Genomic DNA, 24375 nt, shown 5'->3' on the forward strand with positions numbered 1-24375 from the left:
TATCTGAGACGGGATGTACGAGGGCGTATTTACGTAAGCTGTGAGACACGTGCAGCTTTGTTTGACCTAAACTGAAAAACTGTGTTTTCTCTTGCGTTCGTTTGGTTTTGGCGCGCTTGGTTTAGAATCCTTCATTAGCATATCGTTCGCTATAAATAGTGAATCAATGCCAATGACTGTCACTTTGAACTTCATCCTCATACGTTCAACATGCCTCCCAAAACTAGTGGTAAAGCAGCAAAGAAAGGCGGTAAGGCTAAGGCCACCCGTCCTACTGGCGACAAGAGAAAGCGAAAGAGAGGTAGAAAAGAATCCTACGGTATTTACATCTACAAGGTATTGAAGCAAGTTCACCCAGACACTGGTGTGTCATCCAAGGCTATGTCGATCATGAACAGCTTCGTCAACGACATATTTGAACGTATCGCCACAGAGGCCTCCAGGTTGGCACACTACAACAAGCGTAGAACCATTACCAGCAGAGAGGTTCAGACCGCTGTCCGTCTTCTTTTGCCCGGTGAGCTTGCCAAACATGCAGTCAGTGAAGGAACAAAAGCAGTCACCAAGTATACCAGTTCGAAGTAGTATGCTTGTCATACACAAACCAAACGGCCCTTTTCAGGGCCACCACATCCTCCAAAAAGAGAACTACCGTGAAAAAAAACTCACAACATGCACCTAGAGCTGCCTACTAATGCAGTGTTATATGACATATATGAGCTTACACATGGAAATAAATATACCATTACACGAATGAATGAAGGAATACATAAATAAACAGATAAAATAAATAAATCAATATGTTTGAATTATTGTTGTAAGGTTGTATAAATAAGAATGTTGTAACGTTTATGAAAACATGCGTATTGGAAAATGTACCTATTCGTTAAAGTAATGCTAATAAACACAGCGATATCAATACGTGGAAAATCTTAACCACGGGTATTCGTCTATATACATAGCTTAATGTGTTCTCGTCCATGTCGCATCTTGTAATTGGAAGTTGCGAGCAAAGTTGGTGGACTCGGTCGTTGTCTTAACAATGTTCGTAACTCTTGCATTAAGACACGTAACACTTAAATTGTTCCACCACTGTGTCCATTCAATACAAACTCTAACTGTTTACGTAAGTGCAAATCACACATTGCTCGTTCGGTTTGACGAATTGCGTAATGTGTACGCTTTACATTACATCGTGTAGCAAGGAGACCGGGTTTGGAAAGTGTGATTCATTACATTTTCTGGTATGTTTAATGCAAAGTACACCAGTATCTGTGTCATGTATATTGATTAAAACGTCAAATGTGCCCTACATTCGTTTACCGTCGTCGCCCGACTCAGAACTGTAATAATTATTTACAGTTTCGATCGTGTTGGGCTGAATAAAACAAACACGAGTTCGTGATACATAAGAAGAGAGTGGGACTAAAGTCGGATTCGACCGTCGTCTGAAAGGTCATTGACCCCACCACGCGCTCTCCTATTGGTTGTGACTAATGGCCAATCAGCGGCGATGTTGATTGAAACGTAAAATATAATGGGTGCGAATTATTTGTCATTGTGCGTATCTGACAGAAGATTTTTCAAGTGCGTTGTGAGTCCTTTCACGTTCGCAACCAGACTATAAAGTGCGAGAGATTTGATCAATTTAGGCAGTTGACTTCTATACACTGAACTCATCAAACATGTCTGGTCGTGGCAAAGGAGGCAAGGGTCTTGGAAAGGGAGGCGCCAAGCGTCATCGTAAAGTTCTTCGCGATAATATTCAAGGTATCACCAAGCCAGCTATCCGACGTCTTGCACGTCGTGGTGGTGTCAAACGTATCTCCGGTCTCATCTACGAAGAAACTCGGGGTGTATTGAAGGTGTTCTTAGAGAATGTCATCCGTGACGCCGTCACCTACACAGAGCACGCCAAAAGAAAGACCGTCACCGCCATGGATGTCGTCTACGCACTAAAACGCCAGGGTCGTACATTGTACGGTTTTGGTGGATAAACGTAGAATATAAACCCAAACCAAACGGCCCTTTTCAGGGCCACCACATCCTCCAAAAAGAGAACTACCGTATTATAGTATGTATGTGTCTGTGAACGTATATACGTATATTTAATGTTCATTTGCCAGTCAGTATAAGTAAATTTACCCGTTTTCCATTTCAAACAAGGCACTATAGTCGACTGAGGCTAGCTCTCTAATTTACTACTCCACCCAGTCGATAACATATTCCATACAATGCTAATCAGAAGACCAGTACAGTGTGTCATGAATAAAGTGATTTACAATCGAAGCACACTCGCACAACTGGAACACCGAGACGAACTCATTTACAATCACCCGTTTTTCACATCAACTGATGCACTCGCGATCGTTTTACGCCACATACAAAATGCCTAATAATATATTAACACATAATACAGAGACGTCATTGCAAATAGCAACGTGTTTCCCTGCTTGGCGAATTGTGTATATACGTGGTGAGTGTGAGATGGATATATTGAAGCTTTAATGCATTTATCTCGATTGTTGTTTTGCATTTCCATGTGACTGCTACATTTGCGGGGAGAGCACGGTGTCACAAAAACGCCACCGAGAGCTGAGCTGTGTAGATACTATTGTTTTTTTTTTATTCAAATAACATCTCGCCGTGCTGCCGGCCTGCCTTCCCTTACAATAATGTTTGCGATTCTGAGTGCTACGCTAATTCTACACTCGTTCACAACAACACACATCATTTATAATTATTACGGTAGTTCTCTTTTTGGAGGATGTGGTGGCCCTGAAAAGGGCCGTTTGGTTTGTGTATGCAGTGCATACTTAGTGGTTTACTTGGATTTAGGGTTGGACTTCTTTGGCAGGAGAACGGCCTGGATATTAGGCAATACACCACCCTGGGCGATGGTGACTCCCGACATGAGCTTGTTCAACTCCTCGTCGTTTCGGACAGCAAGCTGTAAGTGACGTGGAATGATCCTGGACTTCTTGTTGTCACGAGCGGCGTTACCGGCCAACTCCAGTATTTCCGCGGCCAAGTACTCGAGTACTGCAGCCAAATATACAGGAGCGCCGGCACCAACACGCTCGGCATAATTGCCTTTTCTTAAGAATCGGTGTACGCGACCTACTGGGAACTGGAGACCAGCACGGGATGAACGAGTCTTGGACTTGCCCTTTGCCTTACCACCTTTTCCACGACCAGACATGGTTGTATGTTAACTATTCGGCTCGAACTAGGACGAGAATGATACTGCGGGTATCTCACTGGCTGTTTTTATACACCCGACCCGGATTCCGATTGCAAATATATACTTCCAATCAGAATTGAGGATAGAGATGAATAGCATTCAGTCAGCGCCTCAACAATGACAATGAACACTTTGAATGAAAAAAACCCTAAAAAACTGTGTTTTCTCTTGCGTTCGTTTGGTTTTGGCGCGCTTGGTTTAGAATCCTTCATTAGCATATCGTTCGCTATAAATAGTGAATCAATGCCAATGACTGTCACTTTGAACTTCATCCTCATACGTTCAACATGCCTCCCAAAACTAGTGGTAAAGCAGCAAAGAAAGGCGGTAAGGCTAAGGCCACCCGTCCTACTGGCGACAAGAGAAAGCGAAAGAGAGGTAGAAAAGAATCCTACGGTATTTACATCTACAAGGTATTGAAGCAAGTTCACCCAGACACTGGTGTGTCATCCAAGGCTATGTCGATCATGAACAGCTTCGTCAACGACATATTTGAACGTATCGCCACAGAGGCCTCCAGGTTGGCACACTACAACAAGCGTAGAACCATTACCAGCAGAGAGGTTCAGACCGCTGTCCGTCTTCTTTTGCCCGGTGAGCTTGCCAAACATGCAGTCAGTGAAGGAACAAAAGCAGTCACCAAGTATACCAGTTCGAAGTAGTATGCTTGTCATACACAAACCAAACGGCCCTTTTCAGGGCCACCACATCCTCCAAAAAGAGAACTACCGTGAAAAAAAACTCACAACATGCACCTAGAGCTGCCTACTAATGCAGTGTTATATGACATATATGAGCTTACACATGGAAATAAATATACCATTACACGAATGAATGAAGGAATACATAAATAAACAGATAAAATAAATAAATCAATATGTTTGAATTATTGTTGTAAGGTTGTATAAATAAGAATGTTGTAACGTTTATGAAAACATGCGTATTGGAAAATGTACCTATTCGTTAAAGTAATGCTAATAAACACAGCGATATCAATACGTGGAAAATCTTAACCACGGGTATTCGTCTATATACATAGCTTAATGTGTTCTCGTCCATGTCGCATCTTGTAATTGGAAGTTGCGAGCAAAGTTGGTGGACTCGGTCGTTGTCTTAACAATGTTCGTAACTCTTGCATTAAGACACGTAACACTTAAATTGTTCCACCACTGTGTCCATTCAATACAAACTCTAACTGTTTACGTAAGTGCAAATCACACATTGCTCGTTCGGTTTGACGAATTGCGTAATGTGTACGCTTTACATTACATCGTGTAGCAAGGAGACCGGGTTTGGAAAGTGTGATTCATTACATTTTCTGGTATGTTTAATGCAAAGTACACCAGTATCTGTGTCATGTATATTGATTAAAACGTCAAATGTGCCCTACATTCGTTTACCGTCGTCGCCCGACTCAGAACTGTAATAATTATTTACAGTTTCGATCGTGTTGGGCTGAATAAAACAAACACGAGTTCGTGATACATAAGAAGAGAGTGGGACTAAAGTCGGATTCGACCGTCGTCTGAAAGGTCATTGACCCCACCACGCGCTCTCCTATTGGTTGTGACTAATGGCCAATCAGCGGCGATGTTGATTGAAACGTAAAATATAATGGGTGCGAATTATTTGTCATTGTGCGTATCTGACAGAAGATTTTTCAAGTGCGTTGTGAGTCCTTTCACGTTCGCAACCAGACTATAAAGTGCGAGAGATTTGATCAATTTAGGCAGTTGACTTCTATACACTGAACTCATCAAACATGTCTGGTCGTGGCAAAGGAGGCAAGGGTCTTGGAAAGGGAGGCGCCAAGCGTCATCGTAAAGTTCTTCGCGATAATATTCAAGGTATCACCAAGCCAGCTATCCGACGTCTTGCACGTCGTGGTGGTGTCAAACGTATCTCCGGTCTCATCTACGAAGAAACTCGGGGTGTATTGAAGGTGTTCTTAGAGAATGTCATCCGTGACGCCGTCACCTACACAGAGCACGCCAAAAGAAAGACCGTCACCGCCATGGATGTCGTCTACGCACTAAAACGCCAGGGTCGTACATTGTACGGTTTTGGTGGATAAACGTAGAATATAAACCCAAACCAAACGGCCCTTTTCAGGGCCACCACATCCTCCAAAAAGAGAACTACCGTATTATAGTATGTATGTATGTGTCTGTGAACGTATATACGTATATTTAATGTTCATTTGCCAGTCAGTATAAGTAAATTTACCCGTTTTCCATTTCAAACAAGGCACTATAGTCGACTGAGGCTAGCTCTCTAATTTACTACTCCACCCAGTCGATAACATATTCCATACAATGCTAATCAGAAGACCAGTACAGTGTGTCATGAATAAAGTGATTTACAATCGAAGCACACTCGCACAACTGGAACACCGAGACGAACTCATTTACAATCACCCGTTTTTCACATCAACTGATGCACTCGCGATCGTTTTACGCCACATACAAAATGCCTAATAATATATTAACACATAATACAGAGACGTCATTGCAAATAGCAACGTGTTTCCCTGCTTGGCGAATTGTGTATATACGTGGTGAGTGTGAGATGGATATATTGAAGCTTTAATGCATTTATCTCGATTGTTGTTTTGCATTTCCATGTGACTGCTACATTTGCGGGGAGAGCACGGTGTCACAAAAACGCCACCGAGAGCTGAGCTGTGTAGATACTATTGTTTTTTTTTTATTCAAATAACATCTCGCCGTGCTGCCGGCCTGCCTTCCCTTACAATAATGTTTGCGATTCTGAGTGCTACGCTAATTCTACACTCGTTCACAACAACACACATCATTTATAATTATTACGGTAGTTCTCTTTTTGGAGGATGTGGTGGCCCTGAAAAGGGCCGTTTGGTTTGTGTATGCAGTGCATACTTAGTGGTTTACTTGGATTTAGGGTTGGACTTCTTTGGCAGGAGAACGGCCTGGATATTAGGCAATACACCACCCTGGGCGATGGTGACTCCCGACATGAGCTTGTTCAACTCCTCGTCGTTTCGGACAGCAAGCTGTAAGTGACGTGGAATGATCCTGGACTTCTTGTTGTCACGAGCGGCGTTACCGGCCAACTCCAGTATTTCCGCGGCCAAGTACTCGAGTACTGCAGCCAAATATACAGGAGCGCCGGCACCAACACGCTCGGCATAATTGCCTTTTCTTAAGAATCGGTGTACGCGACCTACTGGGAACTGGAGACCAGCACGGGATGAACGAGTCTTGGACTTGCCCTTTGCCTTACCACCTTTTCCACGACCAGACATGGTTGTATGTTAACTATTCGGCTCGAACTAGGACGAGAATGATACTGCGGGTATCTCACTGGCTGTTTTTATACACCCGACCCGGATTCCGATTGCAAATATATACTTCCAATCAGAATTGAGGATAGAGATGAATAGCATTCAGTCAGCGCCTCAACAATGACAATGAACACTTTGAATGAAAAAAACCCTAAAAAACTGTGTTTTCTCTTGCGTTCGTTTGGTTTTGGCGCGCTTGGTTTAGAATCCTTCATTAGCATATCGTTCGCTATAAATAGTGAATCAATGCCAATGACTGTCACTTTGAACTTCATCCTCATACGTTCAACATGCCTCCCAAAACTAGTGGTAAAGCAGCAAAGAAAGGCGGTAAGGCTAAGGCCACCCGTCCTACTGGCGACAAGAGAAAGCGAAAGAGAGGTAGAAAAGAATCCTACGGTATTTACATCTACAAGGTATTGAAGCAAGTTCACCCAGACACTGGTGTGTCATCCAAGGCTATGTCGATCATGAACAGCTTCGTCAACGACATATTTGAACGTATCGCCACAGAGGCCTCCAGGTTGGCACACTACAACAAGCGTAGAACCATTACCAGCAGAGAGGTTCAGACCGCTGTCCGTCTTCTTTTGCCCGGTGAGCTTACCAAACATGCAGTCAGTGAAGGAACAAAAGCAGTCACCAATTTGATCAATTTAGGCAGTTGACTTCTATACACTGAACTCATCAAACATGTCTGGTCGTGGCAAAGGAGGCAAGGGTCTTGGAAAGGGAGGCGCCAAGCGTCATCGTAAAGTTCTTCGCGATAATATTCAAGGTATCACCAAGCCAGCTATCCGACGTCTTGCACGTCGTGGTGGTGTCAAACGTATCTCCGGTCTCATCTACGAAGAAACTCGGGGTGTATTGAAGGTGTTCTTAGAGAATGTCATCCGTGACGCCGTCACCTACACAGAGCACGCCAAAAGAAAGACCGTCACCGCCATGGATGTCGTCTACGCACTAAAACGCCAGGGTCGTACATTGTACGGTTTTGGTGGATAAACGTAGAATATAAACCCAAACCAAACGGCCCTTTTCAGGGCCACCACATCCTCCAAAAAGAGAACTACCGTATTATAGTATGTATGTATGTGTCTGTGAACGTATATACGTATATTTAATGTTCATTTGCCAGTCAGTATAAGTAAATTTACCCGTTTTCCATTTCAAACAAGGCACTATAGTCGACTGAGGCTAGCTCTCTAATTTACTACTCCACCCAGTCGATAACATATTCCATACAATGCTAATCAGAAGACCAGTACAGTGTGTCATGAATAAAGTGATTTACAATCGAAGCACACTCGCACAACTGGAACACCGAGACGAACTCATTTACAATCACCCGTTTTTCACATCAACTGATGCACTCGCGATCGTTTTACGCCACATACAAAATGCCTAATAATATATTAACACATAATACAGAGACGTCATTGCAAATAGCAACGTGTTTCCCTGCTTGGCGAATTGTGTATATACGTGGTGAGTGTGAGATGGATATATTGAAGCTTTAATGCATTTATCTCGATTGTTGTTTTGCATTTCCATGTGACTGCTACATTTGCGGGGAGAGCACGGTGTCACAAAAACGCCACCGAGAGCTGAGCTGTGTAGATACTATTGTTTTTTTTTTATTCAAATAACATCTCGCCGTGCTGCCGGCCTGCCTTCCCTTACAATAATGTTTGCGATTCTGAGTGCTACGCTAATTCTACACTCGTTCACAACAACACACATCATTTATAATTATTACGGTAGTTCTCTTTTTGGAGGATGTGGTGGCCCTGAAAAGGGCCGTTTGGTTTGTGTATGCAGTGCATACTTAGTGGTTTACTTGGATTTAGGGTTGGACTTCTTTGGCAGGAGAACGGCCTGGATATTAGGCAATACACCACCCTGGGCGATGGTGACTCCCGACATGAGCTTGTTCAACTCCTCGTCGTTTCGGACAGCAAGCTGTAAGTGACGTGGAATGATCCTGGACTTCTTGTTGTCACGAGCGGCGTTACCGGCCAACTCCAGTATTTCCGCGGCCAAGTACTCGAGTACTGCAGCCAAATATACAGGAGCGCCGGCACCAACACGCTCGGCATAATTGCCTTTTCTTAAGAATCGGTGTACGCGACCTACTGGGAACTGGAGACCAGCACGGGATGAACGAGTCTTGGACTTGCCCTTTGCCTTACCACCTTTTCCACGACCAGACATGGTTGTATGTTAACTATTCGGCTCGAACTAGGACGAGAATGATACTGCGGGTATCTCACTGGCTGTTTTTATACACCCGACCCGGATTCCGATTGCAAATATATACTTCCAATCAGAATTGAGGATAGAGATGAATAGCATTCAGTCAGCGCCTCAACAATGACAATGAACACTTTGAATGAAAAAAACCCTAAAAAACTGTGTTTTCTCTTGCGTTCGTTTGGTTTTGGCGCGCTTGGTTTAGAATCCTTCATTAGCATATCGTTCGCTATAAATAGTGAATCAATGCCAATGACTGTCACTTTGAACTTCATCCTCATACGTTCAACATGCCTCCCAAAACTAGTGGTAAAGCAGCAAAGAAAGGCGGTAAGGCTAAGGCCACCCGTCCTACTGGCGACAAGAGAAAGCGAAAGAGAGGTAGAAAAGAATCCTACGGTATTTACATCTACAAGGTATTGAAGCAAGTTCACCCAGACACTGGTGTGTCATCCAAGGCTATGTCGATCATGAACAGCTTCGTCAACGACATATTTGAACGTATCGCCACAGAGGCCTCCAGGTTGGCACACTACAACAAGCGTAGAACCATTACCAGCAGAGAGGTTCAGACCGCTGTCCGTCTTCTTTTGCCCGGTGAGCTTGCCAAACATGCAGTCAGTGAAGGAACAAAAGCAGTCACCAAGTATACCAGTTCGAAGTAGTATGCTTGTCATACACAAACCAAACGGCCCTTTTCAGGGCCACCACATCCTCCAAAAAGAGAACTACCGTGAAAAAAAACTCACAACATGCACCTAGAGCTGCCTACTAATGCAGTGTTATATGACATATATGAGCTTACACATGGAAATAAATATACCATTACACGAATGAATGAAGGAATACATAAATAAACAGATAAAATAAATAAATCAATATGTTTGAATTATTGTTGTAAGGTTGTATAAATAAGAATGTTGTAACGTTTATGAAAACATGCGTATTGGAAAATGTACCTATTCGTTAAAGTAATGCTAATAAACACAGCGATATCAATACGTGGAAAATCTTAACCACGGGTATTCGTCTATATACATAGCTTAATGTGTTCTCGTCCATGTCGCATCTTGTAATTGGAAGTTGCGAGCAAAGTTGGTGGACTCGGTCGTTGTCTTAACAATGTTCGTAACTCTTGCATTAAGACACGTAACACTTAAATTGTTCCACCACTGTGTCCATTCAATACAAACTCTAACTGTTTACGTAAGTGCAAATCACACATTGCTCGTTCGGTTTGACGAATTGCGTAATGTGTACGCTTTACATTACATCGTGTAGCAAGGAGACCGGGTTTGGAAAGTGTGATTCATTACATTTTCTGGTATGTTTAATGCAAAGTACACCAGTATCTGTGTCATGTATATTGATTAAAACGTCAAATGTGCCCTACATTCGTTTACCGTCGTCGCCCGACTCAGAACTGTAATAATTATTTACAGTTTCGATCGTGTTGGGCTGAATAAAACAAACACGAGTTCGTGATACATAAGAAGAGAGTGGGACTAAAGTCGGATTCGACCGTCGTCTGAAAGGTCATTGACCCCACCACGCGCTCTCCTATTGGTTGTGACTAATGGCCAATCAGCGGCGATGTTGATTGAAACGTAAAATATAATGGGTGCGAATTATTTGTCATTGTGCGTATCTGACAGAAGATTTTTCAAGTGCGTTGTGAGTCCTTTCACGTTCGCAACCAGACTATAAAGTGCGAGAGATTTGATCAATTTAGGCAGTTGACTTCTATACACTGAACTCATCAAACATGTCTGGTCGTGGCAAAGGAGGCAAGGGTCTTGGAAAGGGAGGCGCCAAGCGTCATCGTAAAGTTCTTCGCGATAATATTCAAGGTATCACCAAGCCAGCTATCCGACGTCTTGCACGTCGTGGTGGTGTCAAACGTATCTCCGGTCTCATCTACGAAGAAACTCGGGGTGTATTGAAGGTGTTCTTAGAGAATGTCATCCGTGACGCCGTCACCTACACAGAGCACGCCAAAAGAAAGACCGTCACCGCCATGGATGTCGTCTACGCACTAAAACGCCAGGGTCGTACATTGTACGGTTTTGGTGGATAAACGTAGAATATAAACCCAAACCAAACGGCCCTTTTCAGGGCCACCACATCCTCCAAAAAGAGAACTACCGTATTATAGTATGTATGTATGTGTCTGTGAACGTATATACGTATATTTAATGTTCATTTGCCAGTCAGTATAAGTAAATTTACCCGTTTTCCATTTCAAACAAGGCACTATAGTCGACTGAGGCTAGCTCTCTAATTTACTACTCCACCCAGTCGATAACATATTCCATACAATGCTAATCAGAAGACCAGTACAGTGTGTCATGAATAAAGTGATTTACAATCGAAGCACACTCGCACAACTGGAACACCGAGACGAACTCATTTACAATCACCCGTTTTTCACATCAACTGATGCACTCGCGATCGTTTTACGCCACATACAAAATGCCTAATAATATATTAACACATAATACAGAGACGTCATTGCAAATAGCAACGTGTTTCCCTGCTTGGCGAATTGTGTATATACGTGGTGAGTGTGAGATGGATATATTGAAGCTTTAATGCATTTATCTCGATTGTTGTTTTGCATTTCCATGTGACTGCTACATTTGCGGGGAGAGCACGGTGTCACAAAAACGCCACCGAGAGCTGAGCTGTGTAGATACTATTGTTTTTTTTTTATTCAAATAACATCTCGCCGTGCTGCCGGCCTGCCTTCCCTTACAATAATGTTTGCGATTCTGAGTGCTACGCTAATTCTACACTCGTTCACAACAACACACATCATTTATAATTATTACGGTAGTTCTCTTTTTGGAGGATGTGGTGGCCCTGAAAAGGGCCGTTTGGTTTGTGTATGCAGTGCATACTTAGTGGTTTACTTGGATTTAGGGTTGGACTTCTTTGGCAGGAGAACGGCCTGGATATTAGGCAATACACCACCCTGGGCGATGGTGACTCCCGACATGAGCTTGTTCAACTCCTCGTCGTTTCGGACAGCAAGCTGTAAGTGACGTGGAATGATCCTGGACTTCTTGTTGTCACGAGCGGCGTTACCGGCCAACTCCAGTATTTCCGCGGCCAAGTACTCGAGTACTGCAGCCAAATATACAGGAGCGCCGGCACCAACACGCTCGGCATAATTGCCTTTTCTTAAGAATCGGTGTACGCGACCTACTGGGAACTGGAGACCAGCACGGGATGAACGAGTCTTGGACTTGCCCTTTGCCTTACCACCTTTTCCACGACCAGACATGGTTGTATGTTAACTATTCGGCTCGAACTAGGACGAGAATGATACTGCGGGTATCTCACTGGCTGTTTTTATACACCCGACCCGGATTCCGATTGCAAATATATACTTCCAATCAGAATTGAGGATAGAGATGAATAGCATTCAGTCAGCGCCTCAACAATGACAATGAACACTTTGAATGAAAAAAACCCTAAAAAACTGTGTTTTCTCTTGCGTTCGTTTGGTTTTGGCGCGCTTGGTTTAGAATCCTTCATTAGCATATCGTTCGCTATAAATAGTGAATCAATGCCAATGACTGTCACTTTGAACTTCATCCTCATACGTTCAACATGCCTCCCAAAACTAGTGGTAAAGCAGCAAAGAAAGGCGGTAAGGCTAAGGCCACCCGTCCTACTGGCGACAAGAGAAAGCGAAAGAGAGGTAGAAAAGAATCCTACGGTATTTACATCTACAAGGTATTGAAGCAAGTTCACCCAGACACTGGTGTGTCATCCAAGGCTATGTCGATCATGAACAGCTTCGTCAACGACATATTTGAACGTATCGTCTGAAAGGTCATTGACCCCACCACGCGCTCTCCTATTGGTTGTGACTAATGGCCAATCAGCGGCGATGTTGATTGAAACGTAAAATATAATGGGTGCGAATTATTTGTCATTGTGCGTATCTGACAGAAGATTTTTCAAGTGCGTTGTGAGTCCTTTCACGTTCGCAACCAGACTATAAAGTGCGAGAGATTTGATCAATTTAGGCAGTTGACTTCTATACACTGAACTCATCAAACATGTCTGGTCGTGGTAAAGGAGGCAAGGGTCTTGGAAAGGGAGGCGCCAAGCGTCATCGTAAAGTTCTTCGCGATAATATTCAAGGTATCACCAAGCCAGCTATCCGACGTCTTGCACGTCGTGGTGGTGTCAAACGTATCTCCGGTCTCATCTACGAAGAAACTCGGGGTGTATTGAAGGTGTTCTTAGAGAATGTCATCCGTGACGCCGTCACCTACACAGAGCACGCCAAAAGAAAGACCGTCACCGCCATGGATGTCGTCTACGCACTAAAACGCCAGGGTCGTACATTGTACGGTTTTGGTGGATAAACGTAGAATATAAACCCAAACCAAACGGCCCTTTTCAGGGCCACCACATCCTCCAAAAAGAGAACTACCGTATTATAGTATGTATGTATGTGTCTGTGAACGTATATACGTATATTTAATGTTCATTTGCCAGTCAGTATAAGTAAATTTACCCGTTTTCCATTTCAAACAAGGCACTATAGTCGACTGAGGCTAGCTCTCTAATTTACTACTCCACCCAGTCGATAACATATTCCATACAATGCTAATCAGAAGACCAGTACAGTGTGTCATGAATAAAGTGATTTACAATCGAAGCACACTCGCACAACTGGAACACCGAGACGAACTCATTTACAATCACCCGTTTTTCACATCAACTGATGCACTCGCGATCGTTTTACGCCACATACAAAATGCCTAATAATATATTAACACATAATACAGAGACGTCATTGCAAATAGCAACGTGTTTCCCTGCTTGGCGAATTGTGTATATACGTGGTGAGTGTGAGATGGATATATTGAAGCTTTAATGCATTTATCTCGATTGTTGTTTTGCATTTCCATGTGACTGCTACATTTGCGGGGAGAGCACGGTGTCACAAAAACGCCACCGAGAGCTGAGCTGTGTAGATACTATTGTTTTTTTTTTATTCAAATAACATCTCGCCGTGCTGCCGGCCTGCCTTCCCTTACAATAATGTTTGCGATTCTGAGTGCTACGCTAATTCTACACTCGTTCACAACAACACACATCATTTATAATTATTACGGTAGTTCTCTTTTTGGAGGATGTGGTGGCCCTGAAAAGGGCCGTTTGGTTTGTGTATGCAGTGCATACTTAGTGGTTTACTTGGATTTAGGGTTGGACTTCTTTGGCAGGAGAACGGCCTGGATATTAGGCAATACACCACCCTGGGCGATGGTGACTCCCGACATGAGCTTGTTCAACTCCTCGTCGTTTCGGACAGCAAGCTGTAAGTGACGTGGAATGATCCTGGACTTCTTGTTGTCACGAGCGGCGTTACCGGCCAACTCCAGTATTTCCGCGGCCAAGTACTCGAGTACTGCAGCCAAATATACAGGAGCGCCGGCACCAACACGCTCGGCATAATTGCCTTTTCTTAAGAATCGGTGTACGCGACCTACTGGGAACTGGAGACCAGCACGGGATGAACGAGTCTTGGACTTGCCCTTTGCCTTACCACCTTTTCCACGACCAGACATGGTTGTATGTTAACTATTCGGCTCGAACTAGGACGAGAATGATACTGCGGGTATCTCACTGGCTGTTTTTATACACCCGACCCGGATTCCGATTGCAAATATATACTTCCAATCAGAATTGAGGATAGAGATGAATAGCATTCAGTCAGCGCCTCAACAATGACAATGAACACTTTGAATGAAAAAAACCCTAAAAAACTGTGTTTTCTCTTGCGTTCGTTTGGTTTTGGCGCGCTTGGTTTAGAATCCTTCATTAGCATATCGTTCGCTATAAATAGTGAATCAATGCCAATGACTGTCACTTTGAACTTCATCCTCATACGTTCAACATGCCTCCCAAAACTAGTGGTAAAGCAGCAAAGAAAGGCGGTAAGGCTAAGGCCACCCGTCCTACTGGCGACAAGAGAAAGCGAAAGAGAGGTAGAAAAGAATCCTACGGTATTTACATCTACAAGGTATTGAAGCAAGTTCACCCAGACACTGGTGTGTCATCCAAGGCTATGTCGATCATGAACAGCTTCGTCAACGACATATTTGAACGTATCGCCACAGAGGCCTCCAGGTTGGCACACTACAACAAGCGTAGAACCATTACCAGCAGAGAGGTTCAGACCGCTGTCCGTCTTCTTTTGCCCGGTGAGCTTGCCAAACATGCAGTCAGTGAAGGAACAAAAGCAGTCACCAAGTATACCAGTTCGAAGTAGTATGCTTGTCATACACAAACCAAACGGCCCTTTTCAGGGCCACCACATCCTCCAAAAAGAGAACTACCGTGAAAAAAAACTCACAACATGCACCTAGAGCTGCCTACTAATGCAGTGTTATATGACATATATGAGCTTACACATGGAAATAAATATACCATTACACGAATGAATGAAGGAATACATAAATAAACAGATAAAATAAATAAATCAATATGTTTGAATTATTGTTGTAAGGTTGTATAAATAAGAATGTTGTAACGTTTATGAAAACATGCGTATTGGAAAATGTACCTATTCGTTAAAGTAATGCTAATAAACACAGCGATATCAATACGTGGAAAATCTTAACCACGGGTATTCGTCTATATACATAGCTTAATGTGTTCTCGTCCATGTCGCATCTTGTAATTGGAAGTTGCGAGCAAAGTTGGTGGACTCGGTCGTTGTCTTAACAATGTTCGTAACTCTTGCATTAAGACACGTAACACTTAAATTGTTCCACCACTGTGTCCATTCAATACAAACTCTAACTGTTTACGTAAGTGCAAATCACACATTGCTCGTTCGGTTTGACGAATTGCGTAATGTGTACGCTTTACATTACATCGTGTAGCAAGGAGACCGGGTTTGGAAAGTGTGATTCATTACATTTTCTGGTATGTTTAATGCAAAGTACACCAGTATCTGTGTCATGTATATTGATTAAAACGTCAAATGTGCCCTACATTCGTTTACCGTCGTCGCCCGACTCAGAACTGTAATAATTATTTACAGTTTCGATCGTGTTGGGCTGAATAAAACAAACACGAGTTCGTGATACATAAGAAGAGAGTGGGACTAAAGTCGGATTCGACCGTCGTCTGAAAGGTCATTGACCCCACCACGCGCTCTCCTATTGGTTGTGACTAATGGCCAATCAGCGGCGATGTTGATTGAAACGTAAAATATAATGGGTGCGAATTATTTGTCATTGTGCGTATCTGACAGAAGATTTTTCAAGTGCGTTGTGAGTCCTTTCACGTTCGCAACCAGACTATAAAGTGCGAGAGATTTGATCAATTTAGGCAGTTGACTTCTATACACTGAACTCATCAAACATGTCTGGTCGTGGCAAAGGAGGCAAGGGTCTTGGAAAGGGAGGCGCCAAGCGTCATCGTAAAGTTCTTCGCGATAATATTCAAGGTATCACCAAGCCAGCTATCCGACGTCTTGCACGTCGTGGTGGTGTCAAACGTATCTCCGGTCTCATCTACGAAGAAACTCGGGGTGTATTGAAGGTGTTCTTAGAGAATGTCATCCGTGACGCCGTCACCTACACAGAGCACGCCAAAAGAAAGACCGTCACCGCCATGGATGTCGTCTACGCACTAAAACGCCAGGGTCGTACATTGTACGGTTTTGGTGGATAAACGTAGAATATAAACCCAAACCAAACGGCCCTTTTCAGGGCCACCACATCCTCCAAAAAGAGAACTACCGTATTATAGTATGTATGTATGTGTCTGTGAACGTATATACGTATATTTAATGTTCATTTGCCAGTCAGTATAAGTAAATTTACCCGTTTTCCATTTCAAACAAGGCACTATAGTCGACTGAGGCTAGCTCTCTAATTTACTACTCCACCCAGTCGATAACATATTCCATACAATGCTAATCAGAAGACCAGTACAGTGTGTCATGAATAAAGTGATTTACAATCGAAGCACACTCGCACAACTGGAACACCGAGACGAACTCATTTACAATCACCCGTTTTTCACATCAACTGATGCACTCGCGATCGTTTTACGCCACATACAAAATGCCTAATAATATATTAACACATAATACAGAGACGTCATTGCAAATAGCAACGTGTTTCCCTGCTTGGCGAATTGTGTATATACGTGGTGAGTGTGAGATGGATATATTGAAGCTTTAATGCATTTATCTCGATTGTTGTTTTGCATTTCCATGTGACTGCTACATTTGCGGGGAGAGCACGGTGTCACAAAAACGCCACCGAGAGCTGAGCTGTGTAGATACTATTGTTTTTTTTTTATTCAAATAACATCTCGCCGTGCTGCCGGCCTGCCTTCCCTTACAATAATGTTTGCGATTCTGAGTGCTACGCTAATTCTACACTCGTTCACAACAACACACATCATTTATAATTATTACGGTAGTTCTCTTTTTGGAGGATGTGGTGGCCCTGAAAAGGGCCGTTTGGTTTGTGTATGCAGTGCATACTTAGTGGTTTACTTGGATTTAGGGTTGGACTTCTTTGGCAGGAGAACGGCCTGGATATTAGGCAATACACCACCCTGGGCGATGGTGACTCCCGACATGAGCTTGTTCAACTCCTCGTCGTTTCGGACAGCAAGCTGTAAGTGACGTGGAATGATCCTGGACTTCTTGTTGTCACGAGCGGCGTTACCGGCCAACTCCAGTATTTCCGCGGCCAAGTACTCGAGTACTGCAGCCAAATATACAGGAGCGCCGGCACCAACACGCTCGGCATAATTGCCTTTTCTTAAGAATCGGTGTACGCGACCTACTGGGAACTGGAGACCAGCACGGGATGAACGAGTCTTGGACTTGCCCTTTGCCTTACCACCTTTTCCACGACCAGACATGGTTGTATGTTAACTATTCGGCTCGAACTAGGACGAGAATGATACTGCGGGTATCTCACTGGCTGTTTTTATACACCCGACCCGGATTCCGATTGCAAATATATACTTCCAATCAGAATTGAGGATAGAGATGAATAGCATTCAGTCAGCGCCTCAACAATGACAATGAACACTTTGAATGAAAAAAACCCTAAAAAACTGTGTTTTCTCTTGCGTTCGTTTGGTTTTGGCGCGCTTGGTTTAGAATCCTTCATTAGCATATCGTTCGCTATAAATAGTGAATCAATGCCAATGACTGTCACTTTGAACTTCATCCTCATACGTTCAACATGCCTCCCAAAACTAGTGGTAAAGCAGCAAAGAAAGGCGGTAAGGCTAAGGCCACCCGTCCTACTGGCGACAAGAGAAAGCGAAAGAGAGGTAGAAAAGAATCCTACGGTATTTACATCTACAAGGTATTGAAGCAAGTTCACCCAGACACTGGTGTGTCATCCAAGGCTATGTCGATCATGAACAGCTTCGTCAACGACATATTTGAACGTATCGTCTGAAAGGTCATTGACCCCACCACGCGCTCTCCTATTGGTTGTGACTAATGGCCAATCAGCGGCGATGTTGATTGAAACGTAAAATATAATGGGTGCGAATTATTTGTCATTGTGCGTATCTGACAGAAGATTTTTCAAGTGCGTTGTGAGTCCTTTCACGTTCGCAACCAGACTATAAAGTGCGAGAGATTTGATCAATTTAGGCAGTTGACTTCTATACACTGAACTCATCAAACATGTCTGGTCGTGGTAAAGGAGGCAAGGGTCTTGGAAAGGGAGGCGCCAAGCGTCATCGTAAAGTTCTTCGCGATAATATTCAAGGTATCACCAAGCCAGCTATCCGACGTCTTGCACGTCGTGGTGGTGTCAAACGTATCTCCGGTCTCATCTACGAAGAAACTCGGGGTGTATTGAAGGTGTTCTTAGAGAATGTCATCCGTGACGCCGTCACCTACACAGAGCACGCCAAAAGAAAGACCGTCACCGCCATGGATGTCGTCTACGCACTAAAACGCCAGGGTCGTACATTGTACGGTTTTGGTGGATAAACGTAGAATATAAACCCAAACCAAACGGCCCTTTTCAGGGCCACCACATCCTCCAAAAAGAGAACTACCGTATTATAGTATGTATGTATGTGTCTGTGAACGTATATACGTATATTTAATGTTCATTTGCCAGTCAGTATAAGTAAATTTACCCGTTTTCCATTTCAAACAAGGCACTATAGTCGACTGAGGCTAGCTCTCTAATTTACTACTCCACCCAGTCGATAACATATTCCATACAATGCTAATCAGAAGACCAGTACAGTGTGTCATGAATAAAGTGATTTACAATCGAAGCACACTCGCACAACTGGAACACCGAGACGAACTCATTTACAATCACCCGTTTTTCACATCAACTGATGCACTCGCGATCGTTTTACGCCACATACAAAATGCCTAATAATATATTAACACATAATACAGAGACGTCATTGCAAATAGCAACGTGTTTCCCTGCTTGGCGAATTGTGTATATACGTGGTGAGTGTGAGATGGATATATTGAAGCTTTAATGCATTTATCTCGATTGTTGTTTTGCATTTCCATGTGACTGCTACATTTGCGGGGAGAGCACGGTGTCACAAAAACGCCACCGAGAGCTGAGCTGTGTAGATACTATTGTTTTTTTTTTATTCAAATAACATCTCGCCGTGCTGCCGGCCTGCCTTCCCTTACAATAATGTTTGCGATTCTGAGTGCTACGCTAATTCTACACTCGTTCACAACAACACACATCATTTATAATTATTACGGTAGTTCTCTTTTTGGAGGATGTGGTGGCCCTGAAAAGGGCCGTTTGGTTTGTGTATGCAGTGCATACTTAGTGGTTTACTTGGATTTAGGGTTGGACTTCTTTGGCAGGAGAACGGCCTGGATATTAGGCAATACACCACCCTGGGCGATGGTGACTCCCGACATGAGCTTGTTCAACTCCTCGTCGTTTCGGACAGCAAGCTGTAAGTGACGTGGAATGATCCTGGACTTCTTGTTGTCACGAGCGGCGTTACCGGCCAACTCCAGTATTTCCGCGGCCAAGTACTCGAGTACTGCAGCCAAATATACAGGAGCGCCGGCACCAACACGCTCGGCATAATTGCCTTTTCTTAAGAATCGGTGTACGCGACCTACTGGGAACTGGAGACCAGCACGGGATGAACGAGTCTTGGACTTGCCCTTTGCCTTACCACCTTTTCCACGACCAGACATGGTTGTATGTTAACTATTCGGCTCGAACTAGGACGAGAATGATACTGCGGGTATCTCACTGGCTGTTTTTATACACCCGACCCGGATTCCGATTGCAAATATATACTTCCAATCAGAATTGAGGATAGAGATGAATAGCATTCAGTCAGCGCCTCAACAATGACAATGAACACTTTGAATGAAAAAAACCCTAAAAAACTGTGTTTTCTCTTGCGTTCGTTTGGTTTTGGCGCGCTTGGTTTAGAATCCTTCATTAGCATATCGTTCGCTATAAATAGTGAATCAATGCCAATGACTGTCACTTTGAACTTCATCCTCATACGTTCAACATGCCTCCCAAAACTAGTGGTAAAGCAGCAAAGAAAGGCGGTAAGGCTAAGGCCACCCGTCCTACTGGCGACAAGAGAAAGCGAAAGAGAGGTAGAAAAGAATCCTACGGTATTTACATCTACAAGGTATTGAAGCAAGTTCACCCAGACACTGGTGTGTCATCCAAGGCTATGTCGATCATGAACAGCTTCGTCAACGACATATTTGAACGTATCGCCACAGAGGCCTCCAGGTTGGCACACTACAACAAGCGTAGAACCATTACCAGCAGAGAGGTTCAGACCGCTGTCCGTCTTCTTTTGCCCGGTGAGCTTGCCAAACATGCAGTCAGTGAAGGAACAAAAGCAGTCACCAAGTATACCAGTTCGAAGTAGTATGCTTGTCATACACAAACCAAACGGCCCTTTTCAGGGCCACCACATCCTCCAAAAAGAGAACTACCGTGAAAAAAAACTCACAACATGCACCTAGAGCTGCCTACTAATGCAGTGTTATATGACATATATGAGCTTACACATGGAAATAAATATACCATTACACGAATGAATGAAGGAATACATAAATAAACAGATAAAATAAATAAATCAATATGTTTGAATTATTGTTGTAAGGTTGTATAAATAAGAATGTTGTAACGTTTATGAAAACATGCGTATTGGAAAATGTACCTATTCGTTAAAGTAATGCTAATAAACACAGCGATATCAATACGTGGAAAATCTTAACCACGGGTATTCGTCTATATACATAGCTTAATGTGTTCTCGTCCATGTCGCATCTTGTAATTGGAAGTTGCGAGCAAAGTTGGTGGACTCGGTCGTTGTCTTAACAATGTTCGTAACTCTTGCATTAAGACACGTAACACTTAAATTGTTCCACCACTGTGTCCATTCAATACAAACTCTAACTGTTTACGTAAGTGCAAATCACACATTGCTCGTTCGGTTTGACGAATTGCGTAATGTGTACGCTTTACATTACATCGTGTAGCAAGGAGACCGGGTTTGGAAAGTGTGATTCATTACATTTTCTGGTATGTTTAATGCAAAGTACACCAGTATCTGTGTCATGTATATTGATTAAAACGTCAAATGTGCCCTACATTCGTTTACCGTCGTCGCCCGACTCAGAACTGTAATAATTATTTACAGTTTCGATCGTGTTGGGCTGAATAAAACAAACACGAGTTCGTGATACATAAGAAGAGAGTGGGACTAAAGTCGGATTCGACCGTCGTCTGAAAGGTCATTGACCCCACCACGCGCTCTCCTATTGGTTGTGACTAATGGCCAATCAGCGGCGATGTTGATTGAAACGTAAAATATAATGGGTGCGAATTATTTGTCATTGTGCGTATCTGACAGAAGATTTTTCAAGTGCGTTGTGAGTCCTTTCACGTTCGCAACCAGACTATAAAGTGCGAGAGATTTGATCAATTTAGGCAGTTGACTTCTATACACTGAACTCATCAAACATGTCTGGTCGTGGCAAAGGAGGCAAGGGTCTTGGAAAGGGAGGCGCCAAGCGTCATCGTAAAGTTCTTCGCGATAATATTCAAGGTATCACCAAGCCAGCTATCCGACGTCTTGCACGTCGTGGTGGTGTCAAACGTATCTCCGGTCTCATCTACGAAGAAACTCGGGGTGTATTGAAGGTGTTCTTAGAGAATGTCATCCGTGACGCCGTCACCTACACAGAGCACGCCAAAAGAAAGACCGTCACCGCCATGGATGTCGTCTACGCACTAAAACGCCAGGGTCGTACATTGTACGGTTTTGGTGGATAAACGTAGAATATAAACCCAAACCAAACGGCCCTTTTCAGGGCCACCACATCCTCCAAAAAGAGAACTACCGTATTATAGTATGTATGTATGTGTCTGTGAACGTATATACGTATATTTAATGTTCATTTGCCAGTCAGTATAAGTAAATTTACCCGTTTTCCATTTCAAACAAGGCACTATAGTCGACTGAGGCTAGCTCTCTAATTTACTACTCCACCCAGTCGATAACATATTCCATACAATGCTAATCAGAAGACCAGTACAGTGTGTCATGAATAAAGTGATTTACAATCGAAGCACACTCGCACAACTGGAACACCGAGACGAACTCATTTACAATCACCCGTTTTTCACATCAACTGATGCACTCGCGATCGTTTTACGCCACATACAAAATGCCTAATAATATATTAACACATAATACAGAGACGTCATTGCAAATAGCAACGTGTTTCCCTGCTTGGCGAATTGTGTATATACGTGGTGAGTGTGAGATGGATATATTGAAGCTTTAATGCATTTATCTCGATTGTTGTTTTGCATTTCCATGTGACTGCTACATTTGCGGGGAGAGCACGGTGTCACAAAAACGCCACCGAGAGCTGAGCTGTGTAGATACTATTGTTTTTTTTTTATTCAAATAACATCTCGCCGTGCTGCCGGCCTGCCTTCCCTTACAATAATGTTTGCGATTCTGAGTGCTACGCTAATTCTACACTCGTTCACAACAACACACATCATTTATAATTATTACGGTAGTTCTCTTTTTGGAGGATGTGGTGGCCCTGAAAAGGGCCGTTTGGTTTGTGTATGCAGTGCATACTTAGTGGTTTACTTGGATTTAGGGTTGGACTTCTTTGGCAGGAGAACGGCCTGGATATTAGGCAATACACCACCCTGGGCGATGGTGACTCCCGACATGAGCTTGTTCAACTCCTCGTCGTTTCGGACAGCAAGCTGTAAGTGACGTGGAATGATCCTGGACTTCTTGTTGTCACGAGCGGCGTTACCGGCCAACTCCAGTATTTCCGCGGCCAAGTACTCGAGTACTGCAGCCAAATATACAGGAGCGCCGGCACCAACACGCTCGGCATAATTGCCTTTTCTTAAGAATCGGTGTACGCGACCTACTGGGAACTGGAGACCAGCACGGGATGAACGAGTCTTGGACTTGCCCTTTGCCTTACCACCTTTTCCACGACCAGACATGGTTGTATGTTAACTATTCGGCTCGAACTAGGACGAGAATGATACTGCGGGTATCTCACTGGCTGTTTTTATACACCCGACCCGGATTCCGATTGCAAATATATACTTCCAATCAGAATTGAGGATAGAGATGAATAGCATTCAGTCAGCGCCTCAACAATGACAATGAACACTTTGAATGAAAAAAACCCTAAAAAACTGTGTTTTCTCTTGCGTTCGTTTGGTTTTGGCGCGCTTGGTTTAGAATCCTTCATTAGCATATCGTTCGCTATAAATAGTGAATCAATGCCAATGACTGTCACTTTGAACTTCATCCTCATACGTTCAACATGCCTCCCAAAACTAGTGGTAAAGCAGCAAAGAAAGGCGGTAAGGCTAAGGCCACCCGTCCTACTGGCGACAAGAGAAAGCGAAAGAGAGGTAGAAAAGAATCCTACGGTATTTACATCTACAAGGTATTGAAGCAAGTTCACCCAGACACTGGTGTGTCATCCAAGGCTATGTCGATCATGAACAGCTTCGTCAACGACATATTTGAACGTATCGCCACAGAGGCCTCCAGGTTGGCACACTACAACAAGCGTAGAACCATTACCAGCAGAGAGGTTCAGACCGCTGTCCGTCTTCTTTTGCCCGGTGAGCTTGCCAAACATGCAGTCAGTGAAGGAACAAAAGCAGTCACCAAGTATACCAGTTCGAAGTAGTATGCTTGTCATACACAAACCAAACGGCCCTTTTCAGGGCCACCACATCCTCCAAAAAGAGAACTACCGTGAAAAAAAACTCACAACATGCACCTAGAGCTGCCTACTAATGCAGTGTTATATGACATATATGAGCTTACACATGGAAATAAATATACCATTACACGAATGAATGAAGGAATACATAAATAAACAGATAAAATAAATAAATCAATATGTTTGAATTATTGTTGTAAGGTTGTATAAATAAGAATGTTGTAACGTTTATGAAAACATGCGTATTGGAAAATGTACCTATTCGTTAAA

The 24375-nt window shown here is 43.4% G+C and overlaps 23 protein-coding genes across 23 annotated transcripts; 15 read left to right on the top strand and 8 right to left on the bottom strand.

Annotated features, from left to right (window-relative positions):
* Positions 1 to 210: 210 nt before the first annotated feature.
* LOC100366351 (histone H2B, gonadal-like) lies at positions 211 to 585 on the top strand. Its single transcript, XM_002733803.4, has one exon. It carries the CDS (start codon positions 211 to 213, stop codon positions 583 to 585), a length of 375 nt encoding a protein of 124 aa, XP_002733849.1.
* A 1100-nt stretch (positions 586 to 1685) lies between these two features.
* LOC100377684 (histone H4) lies at positions 1686 to 1997 on the top strand. Its single transcript, XM_002737660.4, has one exon. The coding sequence runs from the start codon at positions 1686 to 1688 to the stop codon at positions 1995 to 1997; it is 312 nt and encodes a 103-aa protein (XP_002737706.1).
* Positions 1998 to 2824: 827 nt separating this feature from the next.
* On the bottom strand, positions 2825 to 3225 carry LOC100370315 (histone H2A-like). Its single transcript, XM_002736377.4, has one exon. It carries the CDS (start codon positions 3200 to 3202, stop codon positions 2825 to 2827), a length of 378 nt encoding a protein of 125 aa, XP_002736423.2. The 5' UTR covers positions 3203 to 3225.
* A 306-nt stretch (positions 3226 to 3531) lies between these two features.
* LOC100377635 (histone H2B, gonadal-like) lies at positions 3532 to 3906 on the top strand. Its single transcript, XM_002737428.4, has one exon. The coding sequence runs from the start codon at positions 3532 to 3534 to the stop codon at positions 3904 to 3906; it is 375 nt and encodes a 124-aa protein (XP_002737474.4).
* A 1100-nt stretch (positions 3907 to 5006) lies between these two features.
* Positions 5007 to 5318, top strand: LOC100366397 (histone H4). The gene has a single exon (XM_002733197.4). The coding sequence runs from the start codon at positions 5007 to 5009 to the stop codon at positions 5316 to 5318; it is 312 nt and encodes a 103-aa protein (XP_002733243.1).
* Positions 5319 to 6149: 831 nt separating this feature from the next.
* Positions 6150 to 6550, bottom strand: LOC146738105 (histone H2A-like). Its single transcript, XM_085503586.1, has one exon. It carries the CDS (start codon positions 6525 to 6527, stop codon positions 6150 to 6152), a length of 378 nt encoding a protein of 125 aa, XP_085359712.1. The 5' UTR covers positions 6528 to 6550.
* A 306-nt stretch (positions 6551 to 6856) lies between these two features.
* On the top strand, positions 6857 to 7234 carry LOC146738106 (histone H2B, gonadal-like). The gene has a single exon (XM_085503857.1). The coding sequence runs from the start codon at positions 6857 to 6859 to the stop codon at positions 7232 to 7234; it is 378 nt and encodes a 125-aa protein (XP_085359983.1).
* Positions 7235 to 7259: 25 nt separating this feature from the next.
* Positions 7260 to 7571, top strand: LOC146738107 (histone H4). The gene has a single exon (XM_085503587.1). It carries the CDS (start codon positions 7260 to 7262, stop codon positions 7569 to 7571), a length of 312 nt encoding a protein of 103 aa, XP_085359713.1.
* Positions 7572 to 8402: 831 nt separating this feature from the next.
* LOC100377784 (histone H2A) lies at positions 8403 to 8803 on the bottom strand. The gene has a single exon (XM_085503588.1). It carries the CDS (start codon positions 8778 to 8780, stop codon positions 8403 to 8405), a length of 378 nt encoding a protein of 125 aa, XP_085359714.1. The 5' UTR covers positions 8781 to 8803.
* A 306-nt stretch (positions 8804 to 9109) lies between these two features.
* On the top strand, positions 9110 to 9484 carry LOC100377628 (histone H2B, gonadal-like). The gene has a single exon (XM_006818121.3). It carries the CDS (start codon positions 9110 to 9112, stop codon positions 9482 to 9484), a length of 375 nt encoding a protein of 124 aa, XP_006818184.2.
* Positions 9485 to 10584: 1100 nt separating this feature from the next.
* On the top strand, positions 10585 to 10896 carry LOC146738108 (histone H4). The gene has a single exon (XM_085503589.1). It carries the CDS (start codon positions 10585 to 10587, stop codon positions 10894 to 10896), a length of 312 nt encoding a protein of 103 aa, XP_085359715.1.
* An 831-nt stretch (positions 10897 to 11727) lies between these two features.
* LOC146738109 (histone H2A-like) lies at positions 11728 to 12128 on the bottom strand. The gene has a single exon (XM_085503590.1). The coding sequence runs from the start codon at positions 12103 to 12105 to the stop codon at positions 11728 to 11730; it is 378 nt and encodes a 125-aa protein (XP_085359716.1). The 5' UTR covers positions 12106 to 12128.
* A 761-nt stretch (positions 12129 to 12889) lies between these two features.
* Positions 12890 to 13201, top strand: LOC146738110 (histone H4). Its single transcript, XM_085503591.1, has one exon. It carries the CDS (start codon positions 12890 to 12892, stop codon positions 13199 to 13201), a length of 312 nt encoding a protein of 103 aa, XP_085359717.1.
* Positions 13202 to 14032: 831 nt separating this feature from the next.
* Positions 14033 to 14433, bottom strand: LOC146738111 (histone H2A-like). The gene has a single exon (XM_085503592.1). It carries the CDS (start codon positions 14408 to 14410, stop codon positions 14033 to 14035), a length of 378 nt encoding a protein of 125 aa, XP_085359718.1. The 5' UTR covers positions 14411 to 14433.
* Positions 14434 to 14739: 306 nt separating this feature from the next.
* On the top strand, positions 14740 to 15114 carry LOC146738112 (histone H2B, gonadal-like). Its single transcript, XM_085503593.1, has one exon. It carries the CDS (start codon positions 14740 to 14742, stop codon positions 15112 to 15114), a length of 375 nt encoding a protein of 124 aa, XP_085359719.1.
* Positions 15115 to 16214: 1100 nt separating this feature from the next.
* Positions 16215 to 16526, top strand: LOC102801869 (histone H4). Its single transcript, XM_006818120.3, has one exon. The coding sequence runs from the start codon at positions 16215 to 16217 to the stop codon at positions 16524 to 16526; it is 312 nt and encodes a 103-aa protein (XP_006818183.1).
* Positions 16527 to 17357: 831 nt separating this feature from the next.
* LOC146738113 (histone H2A-like) lies at positions 17358 to 17758 on the bottom strand. Its single transcript, XM_085503594.1, has one exon. The coding sequence runs from the start codon at positions 17733 to 17735 to the stop codon at positions 17358 to 17360; it is 378 nt and encodes a 125-aa protein (XP_085359720.1). The 5' UTR covers positions 17736 to 17758.
* A 761-nt stretch (positions 17759 to 18519) lies between these two features.
* On the top strand, positions 18520 to 18831 carry LOC146738114 (histone H4). The gene has a single exon (XM_085503595.1). It carries the CDS (start codon positions 18520 to 18522, stop codon positions 18829 to 18831), a length of 312 nt encoding a protein of 103 aa, XP_085359721.1.
* An 831-nt stretch (positions 18832 to 19662) lies between these two features.
* Positions 19663 to 20063, bottom strand: LOC146738115 (histone H2A-like). The gene has a single exon (XM_085503596.1). It carries the CDS (start codon positions 20038 to 20040, stop codon positions 19663 to 19665), a length of 378 nt encoding a protein of 125 aa, XP_085359722.1. The 5' UTR covers positions 20041 to 20063.
* Positions 20064 to 20369: 306 nt separating this feature from the next.
* Positions 20370 to 20744, top strand: LOC146738116 (histone H2B, gonadal-like). The gene has a single exon (XM_085503597.1). The coding sequence runs from the start codon at positions 20370 to 20372 to the stop codon at positions 20742 to 20744; it is 375 nt and encodes a 124-aa protein (XP_085359723.1).
* Positions 20745 to 21844: 1100 nt separating this feature from the next.
* Positions 21845 to 22156, top strand: LOC146738117 (histone H4). The gene has a single exon (XM_085503598.1). It carries the CDS (start codon positions 21845 to 21847, stop codon positions 22154 to 22156), a length of 312 nt encoding a protein of 103 aa, XP_085359724.1.
* An 831-nt stretch (positions 22157 to 22987) lies between these two features.
* LOC146738118 (histone H2A-like) lies at positions 22988 to 23388 on the bottom strand. Its single transcript, XM_085503599.1, has one exon. The coding sequence runs from the start codon at positions 23363 to 23365 to the stop codon at positions 22988 to 22990; it is 378 nt and encodes a 125-aa protein (XP_085359725.1). The 5' UTR covers positions 23366 to 23388.
* Positions 23389 to 23694: 306 nt separating this feature from the next.
* Positions 23695 to 24069, top strand: LOC146738119 (histone H2B, gonadal-like). The gene has a single exon (XM_085503600.1). The coding sequence runs from the start codon at positions 23695 to 23697 to the stop codon at positions 24067 to 24069; it is 375 nt and encodes a 124-aa protein (XP_085359726.1).
* The last annotated feature ends 306 nt before the right edge of the window (positions 24070 to 24375 follow it).

Source organism: Saccoglossus kowalevskii, chromosome 9, assembly GCF_978046115.1.
Source record: "Saccoglossus kowalevskii chromosome 9, keSacKowa6.1, whole genome shotgun sequence".
Lineage (NCBI taxonomy): Eukaryota > Metazoa > Hemichordata > Enteropneusta > Harrimaniidae > Saccoglossus > Saccoglossus kowalevskii.

Bases quoted from the DNA above. Each gene is read 5' to 3' on its own strand.
- LOC146738115 (XM_085503596.1), bottom strand. From the start codon at position 20,040: ATGTCTGGTCGTGGAAAAGGTGGTAAGGCAAAGGGCAAGTCCAAGACT.
- LOC146738106 (XM_085503857.1), top strand. From the start codon at position 6,857: ATGCCTCCCAAAACTAGTGGTAAAGCAGCAAAGAAAGGCGGTAAGGCT.
- LOC146738108 (XM_085503589.1), top strand. From the start codon at position 10,585: ATGTCTGGTCGTGGCAAAGGAGGCAAGGGTCTTGGAAAGGGAGGCGCC.
- LOC102801869 (XM_006818120.3), top strand. From the start codon at position 16,215: ATGTCTGGTCGTGGCAAAGGAGGCAAGGGTCTTGGAAAGGGAGGCGCC.
- LOC146738117 (XM_085503598.1), top strand. From the start codon at position 21,845: ATGTCTGGTCGTGGCAAAGGAGGCAAGGGTCTTGGAAAGGGAGGCGCC.
- LOC146738107 (XM_085503587.1), top strand. From the start codon at position 7,260: ATGTCTGGTCGTGGCAAAGGAGGCAAGGGTCTTGGAAAGGGAGGCGCC.
- LOC100370315 (XM_002736377.4), bottom strand. From the start codon at position 3,202: ATGTCTGGTCGTGGAAAAGGTGGTAAGGCAAAGGGCAAGTCCAAGACT.
- LOC100377635 (XM_002737428.4), top strand. From the start codon at position 3,532: ATGCCTCCCAAAACTAGTGGTAAAGCAGCAAAGAAAGGCGGTAAGGCT.
- LOC146738119 (XM_085503600.1), top strand. From the start codon at position 23,695: ATGCCTCCCAAAACTAGTGGTAAAGCAGCAAAGAAAGGCGGTAAGGCT.
- LOC146738116 (XM_085503597.1), top strand. From the start codon at position 20,370: ATGCCTCCCAAAACTAGTGGTAAAGCAGCAAAGAAAGGCGGTAAGGCT.
- LOC100366397 (XM_002733197.4), top strand. From the start codon at position 5,007: ATGTCTGGTCGTGGCAAAGGAGGCAAGGGTCTTGGAAAGGGAGGCGCC.
- LOC146738109 (XM_085503590.1), bottom strand. From the start codon at position 12,105: ATGTCTGGTCGTGGAAAAGGTGGTAAGGCAAAGGGCAAGTCCAAGACT.
- LOC100366351 (XM_002733803.4), top strand. From the start codon at position 211: ATGCCTCCCAAAACTAGTGGTAAAGCAGCAAAGAAAGGCGGTAAGGCT.
- LOC146738113 (XM_085503594.1), bottom strand. From the start codon at position 17,735: ATGTCTGGTCGTGGAAAAGGTGGTAAGGCAAAGGGCAAGTCCAAGACT.
- LOC100377784 (XM_085503588.1), bottom strand. From the start codon at position 8,780: ATGTCTGGTCGTGGAAAAGGTGGTAAGGCAAAGGGCAAGTCCAAGACT.
- LOC100377684 (XM_002737660.4), top strand. From the start codon at position 1,686: ATGTCTGGTCGTGGCAAAGGAGGCAAGGGTCTTGGAAAGGGAGGCGCC.
- LOC100377628 (XM_006818121.3), top strand. From the start codon at position 9,110: ATGCCTCCCAAAACTAGTGGTAAAGCAGCAAAGAAAGGCGGTAAGGCT.
- LOC146738112 (XM_085503593.1), top strand. From the start codon at position 14,740: ATGCCTCCCAAAACTAGTGGTAAAGCAGCAAAGAAAGGCGGTAAGGCT.
- LOC146738114 (XM_085503595.1), top strand. From the start codon at position 18,520: ATGTCTGGTCGTGGTAAAGGAGGCAAGGGTCTTGGAAAGGGAGGCGCC.
- LOC146738105 (XM_085503586.1), bottom strand. From the start codon at position 6,527: ATGTCTGGTCGTGGAAAAGGTGGTAAGGCAAAGGGCAAGTCCAAGACT.
- LOC146738111 (XM_085503592.1), bottom strand. From the start codon at position 14,410: ATGTCTGGTCGTGGAAAAGGTGGTAAGGCAAAGGGCAAGTCCAAGACT.
- LOC146738110 (XM_085503591.1), top strand. From the start codon at position 12,890: ATGTCTGGTCGTGGTAAAGGAGGCAAGGGTCTTGGAAAGGGAGGCGCC.
- LOC146738118 (XM_085503599.1), bottom strand. From the start codon at position 23,365: ATGTCTGGTCGTGGAAAAGGTGGTAAGGCAAAGGGCAAGTCCAAGACT.